At 43.9% G+C, this 12,483-nt stretch overlaps 1 protein-coding gene across 1 annotated transcript; it reads left to right on the top strand.

Annotated features, from left to right (window-relative positions):
• The first annotated feature begins 7,881 nt into the window (after window positions 1-7,881).
• LOC109407918 (heat shock protein 83) lies at window positions 7,882-11,707 on the top strand. The gene is made up of 2 exons (XM_062853365.1): window positions 7,882-8,089; window positions 9,303-11,707. The coding sequence occupies exon 2, from the start codon at window positions 9,303-9,305 to the stop codon at window positions 11,451-11,453; it is 2,151 nt and encodes a 716-aa protein (XP_062709349.1). The 5' UTR covers window positions 7,882-8,089; the 3' UTR covers window positions 11,454-11,707.
• The last annotated feature ends 776 nt before the right edge of the window (window positions 11,708-12,483 follow it).

Here is a 12,483-nt window from a genome sequence, read left to right on the forward strand (position 1 = left end):
CGTGAGCCGACGTCGAGCGGAATCTGGAGAAAGGCTTTCGTCAAGTCGATTGTGGTCATAAATTTACTAGCTCCTAGTCGGCTCAGTATCCGGTCTTGGTGGGGTAGAGGATAGGCATCCCTCTGTGTTCGCTCGTTCAGACGCCGGGCGTCTAAACACAGTCTAACATCGCCAGAAGCCTTGACCACTGGCACAGTACTGAGCGACCAGTCACTGTGACTTTTCTCTATCACCTTCTGTGATAGAAGCTTGTCAATTTCCTGGTTTATCTTCCTCTGCATCTCAGGAGAGGTTGGGTAAGGGTTGATTCGAATTGGCGGGGCTCCCTTGTACTCCTCTTTCAACTCGATTTTATGAGTAATCAAAGGTGTGACGTCAAGGGTCTGACCTTCGATCGCCACCTTGAAGAGTGATTTCACTTGCTCCAGCTGAGCTTTTTGCTCTTCTGTGAGATCGTGCGTAGACTCTTCCCCACAACTACCTCGTGTACTCTCAACCTCGTCAATTCTAACAAGCCCTTCCTCTCCTTGCAAAGTCGGTTGTATGTGAAACACTCTCCAAAAGTCTTCAAAGCCCAAAATTAGCCTCTTTCTAAGTTCGGGTGCCACTAGTGTGGGAATGATTCGTGTCTCATTGTGAAATGTGATCGGTAGGTGAACGAGACCTTTTACAGGGACGTTTTTCCCCTCCGCGGTTTTCACTGAAGCAGGAGTAGGATAGATTTTCAATTTTAAAGCCTTGATCAGCTTTTCGGAGCCGGTTCCCAACACCGATCTCTGGGCCCCGCTATCCAAAAGGCCGAGTATTTCTACTCCCAAAACATTTACCTTTGCAAAAGGCCTGCCATCTCCCTGGACATGGACGAAAATTTCATTTAGATCGTGTTCTGAGTCATAATCGGTAGCTGAAATTGGCTCGAAGCCGCACGAAGTTAGTTGTTGTACAATTTGGTTCGAATTGGGAGGGTTTTCGTGATCGGAATCAACTTGCCTCCTCAAGCTGATCCTTTGCTGTTTTTTTGGCAAACGGGACACATACTAGTAAATACGTCCAGAAAACCGCAAACATGACAAAATTTGCTCTTCGGCTCGGAACACTCGACATAGTGGTGTCCGTGTGTCCGGCAATTATAGCAAGTGCCAATAGGTGGTCTCCTATATCGCTCGACTAATGCCTGCATCGTACCAGTAGAAGACCCTTCCATAGGAGGTAGCTTCTGGTCCACTCTTCCCTTATCACTTTCTTTCCCTACCTTGTCCGCCTCTCCCTTTCCTTCTCTCTTTCCCTCTCCTGGGTTCTTTGGTCTGGAGGATTGATGTTTGCTATTGGTGAAAATTCGGGTATTATTTCCAGAGTTGCCAGTATTGCCTTTCTCTCTGTTCGACGTAATTTCACCAACCTGGTTATTCCGTGACCGATTTTCATTTGTTTTCTGGAGGAAACTGAAATTTTCATCAATTTTCCTGCCATACTTTTTCAATTTGCTCAGGGACCTGATCCCTGCACCAGTCAAAGCATTTTTGTAATCGTGGCGCATATTACGCCAGATTAAATCAAACTTTCTTCTCTCCGACAACTGTTTTGTCATCGACTGAAAGATTTTCTGCATGTCGTGGAAATAATCTGAGAATTTTTCACCTCGGGTTTGGCGTCGACTGGTAGCCTGAATCTCAAGTTGGAAGTCAAGATCGGGTGGTAGAAACTCGCGTTTTAATTCCTTCTTTAACTCCGGCAAATTCTTAAAATCCCCATTGTCAATACCATCGATGTACCAATCTTTGGCACGACCGCTAAACAAATGAAGCGCTGAGCGAAATAGCTCCCTATCTGAAATGTCTTCGGATCGACACCGCATTTTGACTTCCTTCAAGAATTCAGCCAATTTCCGCCCTTCGTCCTTACCATCATATTTTAGCCTCCACTCAGCTACTGGGATTCTCTTAATTGCCTTCCTACTCTTCTTATGCTTCCTCTTGGACCTCTTCTTTTTCCTCCTTTCCTCTTCGGTTGAGCTTGTATAGGTGCTAGAACTCAAACTCGAAGATTCTGTACTCTCAGAGGAATCAGAAGAGAGAGTTTGTTCAGACGAAGTGGAGCTTCTTACTTTCTTCTTTCTCTTCTTAATTTCTGACCTTCCGTTATCTCTTTTCCGTTGTGAACTTTTCAGACCCCTCCTTTTCTTTCCCTTTCCGATCGATTGATCATCTTCGTCAGAGCTATCCTTGGAGCTCACTAAGTCCTCGGGAAATTCTACTTTCTTTCTACTCTTTCTTTCATCGTCGGAAGCTTTTCTAGGCTTGCTAGAAGAAGCTGCGAATTTCTCATGGGTTTTTGGTGGTTCAATTCTGGGTTCAATTTCACATTCACTTTCAGATGACGTTGATTGATCTGATGGAGACGCATGGTCTGTATCCAGCACTGGAGTGGAGTCATTCTTGGATTGTTTCAAATTCTCATTCAATTCACTCAAAAGTTTTTCCAGATTCTGTTTCCTTTTTATATGAGATGCCATTTCTTTTATCCTTTGTTGTTCTGCAAGTATTTCTTGCTCTCGTTTGAGCCTCTGCTGCTCTGATGTATGAACAACAAAATCTTTGAATGCAGAGATCAAATGTTCGAAATCCTTCTCTTTTCCTGGTTCGTATTCATTCAGTTTTTCCATAATTTCATCAGTTCGTTTCTTCGAAAGTTCCATTTCATGCATTCTCCGCGATGTTGTATTCGTCGCCCCTCCACATGCCTGATCTAACTCTCCCCCATCATCCCCACCTTCGAGAGTAGCAACCGTATCGTTCAGGGTTGGGATCTCGGTGCGTACCTCTCCTAAAACTTCGGATATTTTCTCTTCCAACGGGATTTCCTTAGTTGTATCGCTGACTAGGTTCGGTAAATCAAAATAATTGGTCATGATCTCGTCTATCTGGTTTTCGATGTCACTAATCTCTGCCAAATATTTCCGAGCGTCGGTTGCTCTCGCTAGCTGATTAATCCTCACACGGTAGTGAACCACGCGGGTTCTCAATTTCTGTCTTTGCCTCGCATCGGCTTTGGGATTCTCATATATTCCGCGAATGACCCGAATTCGGGATCTCATTATCTCAATCTCTTCCTGGGCAGTTCTCCACGTCCTAGCGAAGGCCGTAGAGTTGATACCCCTACTTCGTTCCTCTTTCATCCTATCTTTTAACTTTCGTCGCTTCACACTATCATGGTCATCGAAATGGAAAAGCATGTTCCTGATCAAGAGTTCGTGCTCAACCTCGTCTATCGCAAGGTGAGACACATCAATATTTCGGTAGGCCGTCTGCAAATCCATTGCACGGCTCTTCTACCACAATCACACTGCCAATGATATAACGCTTGTGAATTCTCACAGGACCGAGAGATATCGGTCATCGAAATTTGTTAAATTAGCTAGTTGAGCTTGGTTGAGTCAAGACCCATTAATGAAAAGAAAATTGAAAAATAACCTAGAATTTGTTCGCGTGCAACTACCTATTTAGTACACTTTGTATCGAATTAAATACTCTAAACGACGTTCGCGCACTAGTAGAAGCACAGCTCTCGCAGTAATCTCCGCAGAAAGCGTGGCTCGCACTACACAGATCAAATACCCTACCTATTCACCACTCCGAGCAAATTTTGGTTGTTTGTCGCTTATCGTATAGGCAATCTTCTCCCTAACCTATCTCACTCCCTTTGGACTTCTGATCAGTATCGCGTTTCTTTAAGCTGGGCGCCAATTGTTACGCTCAAAGGGGATAATCCCGAGATGCTCGCGGGGGACAAGACCTAACAGGCCTAGTCACCAGGGGTTCCCAAACTCTTAAACACAGGGTCGGCTCTTCGCGATGATCAGAAGTCCAAACACTACTAGCACTTTTTACACAATTTATTAATAACTTACGGTGTGTTTCGTGTGGGCGTGTATTGGGGCCGGCCGGCACTGGAAGGAGGGATGAACGGATCTGGCTGGAAACTCTCGATGAAACGGTCTGGGGTCGTCGCTCCTTAGCTCACCGGGCGATGGGGGTGGGATGCACTGGTGGACAATCTCCACGTGGTCTGGCTGATCGTCGAGGCTTCGTGGGTTCTACGAGCAATTCCACGCGCTCACCTGCACAATTGTGCCACGGAATGGGTTCTCCGGAGTACTTCGCCGGATCGGTAGTCGCACAACCCCTAGATGAAACCTTAATGGGTCCTGATTTCGTTGAGGGGAGGTATTAGGGTCACGAAATGCCACAGATTCTTTTATTGGAGTATTACCTGACTCTGCTGAATTCGGTGGTAATTCACCTCTTCCACTTGATTTTGAGCCACTTTCGGCTATATAAGATTGGCTAGTTTAATAAATTTTACACTAGCTAAATACTTGAACTAATTTCGCTGTAATTTGGCAATCGAGCACGTCTGACTTGCTTGCTGTCTTCAGTGGAAAAGAACAACTTCGAGTTCTCTAACTCGCGGCCAACCCATCTCCCTATAATACCTCCCCCTTCTTCCCCTTCCTTTTCTCCACCTCCTTAGCCCCTCCTTTTTACAATTCCATCCGTTAATCCAACACCCGCTTATTCCTCCCCATTCCAGTGTTCTTGTGTATATGTGTATGTCATGTGTTATGTACGTTACAATTTTCCTGTTTATTTAAACGAACAGTTGATAGTGGGAGTATATAGATAGTTTTCCTTTGCAAAGGTATATAATGTAAGTTATTGCTAGCAAGATTGTATACAATAAACAGGCATGGCGACAATTCACGACGAATAGCACAACATACTTAGTTATATTCTTCTACTCTCTACTCTCTGCTTTCCTATTTAAGATTCGCTCGGGTTGGATCCTAGGGTAAAGTACCCGAAACGGTAACAAAATTAGGGTGGTCCATATTTTCAAAGAAATTGGTAACCAAATTTTTTTATTTGCAAGAATATCTGTATACATTCTTCGGCAAAGTTGTATCGTTATCTCTTTTGGTTCAAAAGTTATAGGCATTTTTCGCAAAAAATCATAGTTTTTTAAAAAGGTTCTTAGACAACTTTGATGAGAAATTCGAAACAAAAAAGATAAAGGGTTTAAACTGTTTTGACCAAATTTGGAGCATTTTCCCATTGTTTTCATAGGGTGACGCTAGAACAAATCGTTTTATTGCTTTATCTTTTTTGTTTCAAATTTCTCGTTAAAGTCGCCTAAGAACCACTTTTAGAGCTTACAAAAACGCGCATTTTCGTGTGCTGAAAATGTTGCTACGTCATTCCGTTCAAAAGATATTGATGATTTTCTAGATAAAATAGGCACTTTTCAAGTATTTTTCACTTGAGTTACAAAAATAACACACCTCTAATTTTTTGATATGCTTTATAACAACATTTCTTCTTTTGAATGCGGGCAAAAGATATTTTTTATGTTTGCCCCAACCCGTCTTAACACCTTTTTAAAAAACTATGATTTTTTACGAAAAATGCCTATAACTTTTGAACCAAAAGAGATAACGACCATCTCAGCGCACGAAACGACGTGTCTTCAAATGCTCTACAAGTGTTTCTTGGGCGACTTTGATGAAAAATCGAAACTGAGAAAGTTAACGTCAGAAAACCGGTTTTTCTTGAACCACCCTAAGCTTATTCAGAAAAATACCTCTAGATCGGTCAATTTTAAAGCTACATAAAAAGTGTCTTCAGCAAACTTGCTCAAAATTGATAGATCTACAACTTTCCCGAAGAATGTACACAGATATTCTTGCAAATAAAAAAGTTTGGTTACCAATTTCTTTGAAAATATGGACCACCCTAATTTTCATGTATATTGAAAAAATGGCCTTATTTTTAGGAACAACTTTGTAGAAGACCATATTTGTCTAAAATATCATTTGAAGGCGCTGCATGCATCTTTCCTCGTAAATCTGATTCGTGGACCACTGTGCATTGGTGCCAGATCACACTATGGGAGGAAATCTAAGGAACTGTGAGGAATTCTGAACAACATTTCGAGCACAGATTTTCTCTCGTCAGATCTGTCCTGCCCCTAGATTCAGTCTAATTCGTGCAATGATATAATGCTTGTGGTTACTTGGGTAGTTTCCTCACCGACGAACTGACGTGACAGTGGTGCTTCAAAACTGTCCCCCCTAAATTTAACGGTCGACCAGCGAAGCGAGCGAGCGCTTCTGTCAAATCAGCGTAGACGCGAACCTTTCCCTATATGAATACATGGGGGCTTAGAGTCATGCTATCAAAACAACGCGAGCCGTTATAGAGGAGGCGGTAGTGTTCGGCTATTTTTTATCATGGCGTCGGGGACAATAAATTTGAATTTATTTGTTCTAGCTGGGGAACGTTCAAAAATTACGTCCAAGATTTGGGGGAGGGGGGGGGGTCTAGAAAAGTGTGACAGTACGTGTATTAGGTATATGAAAATAGCGTGACAGAGGGGGGAGGGGGGGTCTAGAAATCCCAAAAAATGATGGACGTAATATTTGAATCTTCCCCTGTCACGTCGGTGGTTTCCTATCGCCGTACCTACACTCAGGAAAATTGCCTCATACTTAATGGCAAATATCCATGTGCCAAACCACATATCAAAAGTATGAGTCGCACTAATGGAAAACCTTTGTTTACCCCCATTGAAAAAATCCATGTCCCGGACACATAGAAGGAATGAAGATTTTTTTCCCAGGTCTCGCTATGGGTGATTCACTTCGACCAAGAATCCGATTTCTACACTCAGAAATAAAAGTATACACGGAATTGGGTCTTTAAATTAAGAAAAATGTATTGATTTTTTGATTTTATACGAAAGAGCACCTTTTTCTGAACCACTATGATTTTTTTTCAGATTTTTAGAACTTTAGTTTGGTACCTAAAATCGATTTCGAAGAGATTTATCGAAATCACCTTTTGACAGCTGGGCAACTGCTTGACAGCTCCGCCCAGTACAAAATGCGACGAGGGGTGATTCGACAAATCGCTCCCATACAAACTTCAAATTGATTTTTAAATAGGTTCCCGGGCACCAAAATTCATGAAAATTTGGATTTCGGCTCAGTTTTGCATGCAGATTCAGAATATGGAATTATCTCAACACCGTTAAAGAAGCCAATTACTATTATTTATGCATTTTGTTTCCGCATCTCTCTCACTCTCTTTTTGTTTTCATGCTATCTGCCGTTTAGCCTGGGTTGAAGAGAAGTGTTTCGTCAACCCAGATGAAGCACCAGATAGCATGAAAAAAGAAAGAGAGTGAGAGAGATGTGAATACAAAATGCATAAATAATAGTAATTCCGTGTATACTTTTATTTCTGAGTGTACAAAAGAATGTTTATCGCGATCCTCCCGCTTTCACCTTAAACTATCATGAGCCAAAAAGTAGTTTCGACCTACGCCGCCAATCCCACTTTTTTTCTCCGCGAAAAAGGATCAAAACAAAAACCAAAAGCCGGCCGAAGGCCTTCTCGGTTCCCGCTTCGTTTCGCATCGTTCGTGCCTCTTCGTGTACTACACACCACCCCTTTTGCCATCCCCTTTAAACCGATCAAAATCGCATTCGGCGAAACGGTTCACCCGACCCGACGGCGAACATCGAGCGCCTCTACTGCCTGCAGACTGCTCTGGAACAATCTCGAACCTTCTAGAAGCTTCGCGACGTTTCCACAGCTTCGGTTACGGCCCGCTCACTGTTTCCGTGTTGCATCTCGCGTGTCGCCGGGCGCGCAGGCAGTGACACAAGCGAAACAGCAACAGTGCGAGCGAAGAGTGCGCGCCCGCGCTTACATCGTTTCCGCCGTTGCTGCCAGAAGTTTCTAGCGAGTTCGAGAGAGGCTAGTGCTGTTTTTGATAAAAACGCGGCTGCCGCTCTCAGACCGGCATTAGTCAACGAGAAGACACCGAGCGTAGCAAGTGAGAATTAATATTAATAGTTCCGCCGTGAGACAACAAAAGGAAGGAAAGTGTTTCAGAGCAAAAGTTCTAAGGAAAGTGTTTGCAAGTGCAAGTGATTAGATTATAAATTTTTGGGAAAGTTTTATAACTTTTCTTATCAAGTGAGATCTGTGTCAGTTGTTTCTGGGAAAGCAGAACAAAATCTGTCAAGGTAAGTTTGGTCATTTTCCGAGTGAAATTCAGGGGAAGAAAATTGGGTTTCGCTGTGGAAAATTCTGGAATGAGGTCACAGGGTATGATCAAAAGTGGATTTTTAGATGACTTTTCTCTCCAAATTGGTAAAAACATAGATTCTTGCAAATTCTAAATAAGAAGTGTTATGTGAATAAACATAAAGAACAATAAAATATTTGAATAAACATAAGGGCAATAAATTATGTATGGAACTTGCACTTAACCATGCATTATTGTACATTCTTTCTAATGTTCGAAACTAATTCAATGAAAATTGAATGAATCATTTATCAGCGAATGGTATCATTTTTGCTTAAATTTCTCCGTTGCCATCTTGTTAGGTAACACGTGTCCTAATTTAACGGTTTTTGCTGATGCAATGTTACTGTAATTTATACCGTAATTTTGCCGCTTTTTCGAGTCTCCCCAATCGCCACAGGACTAATTCTGAACAAGCATTTCACTAGGTCCTATCTGCAAAAGATACGATCTTTTCTTTGTCTTTCGATTATTATGGTGTCATATAGAGCTCTCAACCTGAGACTCTCAACCATTTTTGCAGTACCGTAATATGGGGTAACTTTGATAGTATTTTTTCTAAATATTTTCTCTTGTTTTATGTTCTTAAAACCATTACTGATCGCTTACTTCTTTATTGCTATTGAAAATTAGATATTTTTTAGTCCATTAAGCATATCCCTGTTTGAAAAGGATTTTTCCAACAATCAATACATAATGCTATACACGGTGTGTCTGGTAGAACAAATTTATTACAAAAAAATGGGCATCACTAATTTTTACGCTACGTGAAAGTTGACGCTACCAGCTTTCATTCAAGCCCAACATCGAAATATTCCATCGGGGGAACTTTTTCATACAAAAATTGGGTATGTTTGTTAAGTAGAAATAGGGATTAATTTGGAACCGTGCATTTTGTATGGGGAAAAACAGTATTCTGAAAAAGTTGTTCGGGATCCCTCGGTGGATTTTTTTGAGGGACCCTGCAAATGAAAGCTGAAAGCCTCTATTTTTGAATAGCGAAAAATTTGACGATGCCTATTTTTTTGTTATAAACTTTTCCCATACACACGCCGTGCTATATTAATTATCATGAAATCAACTACCAATTTTGCTGTTAACAAAACCGTCCTTAACTAACCGAACATTTCGTTCCATTATCCCAATTCCAGATGCCGGAAGCCGCCGCCGATGTGGAAACCTTCGCGTTCCAGGCTGAGATTGCTCAGCTGATGTCGCTGATCATCAACACCTTCTACTCGAACAAGGAAATCTTCCTTCGGGAGTTGATCTCCAACTCGTCCGATGCCTTGGACAAGATCCGCTACGAGTCGCTGACCGATCCCTCAAAATTGGACAGCGGCAAGGAGCTGTACATCAAGCTGATCCCGAACAAGGAAGCCGGAACGCTGACCATCATCGACACCGGTATCGGTATGACCAAGGCCGATCTGGTCAACAACCTGGGAACGATCGCCAAGTCCGGAACGAAAGCGTTCATGGAAGCCCTGCAGGCCGGAGCTGACATCAGCATGATCGGTCAGTTCGGTGTGGGTTTCTACTCGTCCTACCTGGTGGCCGATAAGGTCGTCGTCACGTCCAAGAGCAACGACGATGAGCAGTACGTGTGGGAATCGTCCGCTGGAGGCTCCTTCACCGTCCGCCAGGACGCCGGAGAACCGCTTGGCCGTGGTACCAAGATCGTCCTTCACATCAAAGAAGATCAGCTCGAATACCTGGAGGAGAGCAAGATCAAGGCTATTGTGAACAAGCACTCGCAGTTCATTGGATACCCGATCAAGCTCCTGGTCGAAAAGGAACGCGAGAAGGAGGTCAGCGACGACGAGGCCGAAGAGAAGGATGAGGAAAAGAAGGAAGAGGACAAGAAGGAGGACGAGCCCAAAATTGAAGACGTCGAGGATGACGAAGAGAAGAAGGACAAGAAGAAGAAGACCGTCAAGGTCAAGTACACCGAAGATGAGGAACTGAACAAGACCAAGCCCATCTGGACCCGCAACGCCGACGATATCTCCCAGGAAGAATACGGCGAGTTCTACAAATCCCTGACCAACGACTGGGAAGATCACCTGGCCGTCAAGCACTTCTCCGTCGAAGGTCAACTGGACTTCCGTGCGCTGCTCTTCGTTCCCCGTCGTATGCCGTTCGATCTCTTCGAGAACAAGAAGAAGAAGAACAACATCAAGCTGTACGTCCGTCGCGTCTTCATCATGGACAACTGCGAAGAACTGATCCCCGACTACCTGAACTTCATCAAGGGTGTCGTCGACTCCGAGGACTTGCCACTGAACATCTCCCGTGAAATGCTGCAGCAGAACAAGATCCTGAAGGTCATCCGCAAGAACCTGGTCAAGAAGTGCCTGGAACTGTTCGAGGAACTCGCCGAAGACAAGGAGACCTACAAGAAGTTCTACGATCAATTCAGCAAGAACCTGAAGCTCGGCATCCACGAAGACACCTCCAACCGTCAGAAGTTGGCCGATCTCCTGCGCTTCAACACATCCGCCTCCGGAGACGAGTACTGCTCCCTGGGCGATTACGTTGGCCGCATGAAGGAGAACCAGAAGCACATCTATTTCATCACCGGCGAGAGCGTCGAGCAGGTCAAGAACTCTGCCTTCGTCGAGCGCGTCAAGAAGCGAGGATTCGAGGTCATCTACATGACTGAGGCCATCGACGAGTACGTCATCCAGCAGCTCAAGGAATACCAGGGCAAGCAGCTGGTGTCCGTCACCAAGGAAGGCTTGGAACTGCCAGAAGACGAGGAAGAGAAGAAGAAGCGCGAAGAGGACAAGGCCAAGTTCGAGAACCTGTGCAAGGTCATGAAGTCCGTCCTGGACAACAAGGTCGAGAAGGTCGTCGTTTCGAACCGTCTGGTCGATTCCCCATGTTGTATCGTCACCTCCCAGTACGGTTGGTCCGCCAACATGGAACGTATCATGAAGGCCCAGGCTCTGCGCGATTCCTCCGCCATGGGCTACATGGCCGGCAAGAAGCACATGGAAATCAACCCGGATCACGCTATCATCGAAACCCTGCGGCAACGTGCTGAAGCCGACAAGAACGACAAGGCCGTCAAGGATCTGGTCATCCTGTTGTTCGAGACTGCCCTGCTCTCGTCCGGTTTCTCCCTGGATGAACCCGGAGTGCACGCGTCCCGCATCTACCGCATGGTCAAGCTGGGTCTCGGAATCGACGAGGATGAGGCCATGAGCACCGAGGAATCCGCTCCGGCCGCCGGTGGTGATGCCCCACCACTAGTGGACGACGCCGAGGATGCCTCTCACATGGAGGAAGTCGATTAAGCGGCGAGATCTCTCTTCCCAAAAGCTAGCGCTAGATTAATTTATTCCAATTGACACCGCCGGGTTTGACTAATTTCAAAAACGATTTTTAGTAAGCACGCGGGTATTTTATGTTATTTTCCGGTTTTTGTTCCGCGTTCTAGCGGCTGCAAGGAACAACAAAAGATGTACATTCTTGTCATTTATTAGCAGTTAAAGAACACAACCACATTCGAACTGATTAACATTAAAGAAAGTGAATTTTCGAAATGTAATATTTATTTCTTTTCCTTCATTCAAAATATCCGAAAGCCTCTGTTCCATAGCCATCACAGCAATTTGCACAGATTGATTTATTCGTTAGTACCTGCTTACACAGAGAAACAGAAGTAACACTTACAACAAATTTCATTAAAAGTGTGACGTCTGTTTCTCTGTGCTACGTAGATCTCGACGTAGATTGCAAGAAATTTCTTGGCCTATCTCGATTCGTAGGAATTGGGGCACTGCATGAAATTCCTTCCTTCTCTTTCACTCTTACATATATTTTGTAAACAAGGCCAAGAAACGTCAAAATCCCATACAAAGGCCCTTATTATGAGTGTCACTACACGGTGAAAATCGTTCACGGTGACACATTGATGCCGTTTTTCTTTATTATCCAGTTCCAACCTGGGTTGGAACTGGATCAGATCACAGTTTCAACCCCAACCCGACTTCGGTTTCGCTTGTACTAAAGTTTGTTTGACGTTGTTTGTTTACACATTTTCCGCCAATCCAGTTCCAACCCAGGTTAAAAAAGAAAAACGGCATGAGAATCCACGGTGAAAAAGTTGTGGGTTAATCAAATGGGAATCACTTTCACCGTCCTTATTACCGGTGTCACTTTTTCGATTTCACCGTGAAGTGACACTCGTAATCAGGCCCAAAATCACCATCAAAATCAGTGCCCCATTCAGGCAAGAAATGAGCAAGCGTTTGATTTTTCTTGACCCCAGTACTGCCTTGAATCGCAAGTCAGTCCCATCTGCATTTTGGGCAAAAATGAGTT

The sequence above is a fragment of the Aedes albopictus genome, chromosome 2 (assembly GCF_035046485.1).
Source record: "Aedes albopictus strain Foshan chromosome 2, AalbF5, whole genome shotgun sequence".
In the NCBI taxonomy this organism is placed as follows: Eukaryota; Metazoa; Arthropoda; class Insecta; order Diptera; family Culicidae; genus Aedes; species Aedes albopictus.

Bases quoted from the DNA above. Each gene is read 5' to 3' on its own strand.
- LOC109407918 (XM_062853365.1), top strand. From the start codon at position 9,303: ATGCCGGAAGCCGCCGCCGATGTGGAAACCTTCGCGTTCCAGGCTGAG.